This window comes from Polistes canadensis, unplaced genomic scaffold, assembly GCF_001313835.1.
Source record: "Polistes canadensis isolate GaletaPanama2010 unplaced genomic scaffold, ASM131383v1 scaffold_13, whole genome shotgun sequence".
Lineage (NCBI taxonomy): Eukaryota > Metazoa > Arthropoda > Insecta > Hymenoptera > Vespidae > Polistes > Polistes canadensis.
Genome location: NW_014569560.1, coordinates 55,382 through 56,772, shown reverse-complemented (window position 1 = coordinate 56,772; position 1,391 = coordinate 55,382). Strand labels below are relative to the sequence as shown.

The following is a 1,391-nucleotide window of genomic DNA, read 5'->3' as shown; positions in this document are numbered from 1 at the left end:
ATATATATATATATATATATATATTTTTGTTGTTGTTGTTTTATATCTTTAATTCTTCCATATGTGACTCGTCAAAGAAAATATATCATTTATCTTATTCTTTTCTCTGGTGTCACAAACCATCCTTCTTGTTGGTTCATCGAAACTTTTATATTAGCAAACAAGTTGCTTGTACGCTCCTTCGTATGGCCCAGCATCATCTTTTCTTCAGGAATGGGATTCGTAAAGAGGACGTGGAGATAACAACAAGTGGATTTCCTCAATATGAACATTACCGTACTCACGCTGTGTAGAAATAAAATATATTCATTCGTACGATCATATAAATTTGCAATTCAGTTTATACGTTTCATTTAAAAAAAAACAAAGAAATAAACAAGTTCCAATATAATATACTTATGTAATATAACAAATAGATTTGAAATTCGATAAACTTTCGTGCAAATTTCTATGAACATTTGATTGAATTATCTTTGACAGATATTTTTGTTCTCATCAAATTTACGTAGATACAAATATTATCTAAACGAACAAATCATTTATCATTTATACTTGGCTCGATATATATTCGTAATTATAAATCGTAGTAAATTAAAAAAAAAGAAAAAAACAAATAATAAAAAGATTTATTTAGACAAAATCGAATGAAATCTCAACATATAATTTTTCACAGGAAAGAATTTCAACAACGTTTCGGTGTGACGCTTGCTTTCATGGCTACTCACAGTGGCTTGACAAGATGGCAAGATTTTCTCTTGGATGAAGAAGATCCTATACCCGACGATCACTTTAGCAAAATGTATTCTAGAGCGATAGACGAGGTCTGGTACAAACGTGCTGTCGAACAACATTATGTTCAACCAGAAAGCTTCGTTTTTTCTGTACCAATCGATGAAGAAGGAGCAGACAACACTACTTTGGTCACTGCCAGTCGTGCCATATTTATCGGTAATTATTTTCCAAATTTCGAAACAATTATTATAATATAATAAATCATAAAATTAATTTCAAATCTATTTTTTTTTCATGGAAAATGATTATTCATCCAGGTAATGGAAAAGTTAAAGCACCGGTAGCCGTCGTAGGATTTCAATTTCAACACACCGCACTGCAAGGTCTCTTTCAAAATATAACGTTCAATTGCGAAGGACTCGGTAATTGTTATAAACATTGCGGGAATGATTCGTGGGCTTGTTATTTGATCGATAACAACGGATATATAATAGCGGCTGAAAACGAGTGCGAAGCTGGAAAATTTTTTGGTGAAGTTAGAGGCCCTGTAATGGCTGGKCTTGTAAAGGAAGGTATTTTTGAAAAAATCAGGATGTACGATTACCAAGCGGTTTGTTTCAAAAGGAAAGCGACTAAGAACGATGCCAGTATTTTACTCA

The 1,391-nt window shown here is 32.2% G+C and overlaps 1 protein-coding gene across 1 annotated transcript in view; it reads left to right on the top strand.

Annotated features, from left to right (window-relative positions):
• The window catches only part of LOC106793303 (voltage-dependent calcium channel subunit alpha-2/delta-3), a gene marked incomplete at its 3' end in the record, with an annotated part of 10,101 nt that extends 8,711 nt beyond the window's left edge, over positions 1-1,390 (top strand). The window contains exons 16-17 of the mRNA XM_014760111.1: positions 674-948; positions 1,050-1,390. Coding sequence (XP_014615597.1) covers positions 674-948; positions 1,050-1,390 — 616 coding nt within the window. The remainder of the gene's footprint in view (positions 1-673; positions 949-1,049) is intronic.
• Position 1,391: the final 1 nt, after the last annotated feature.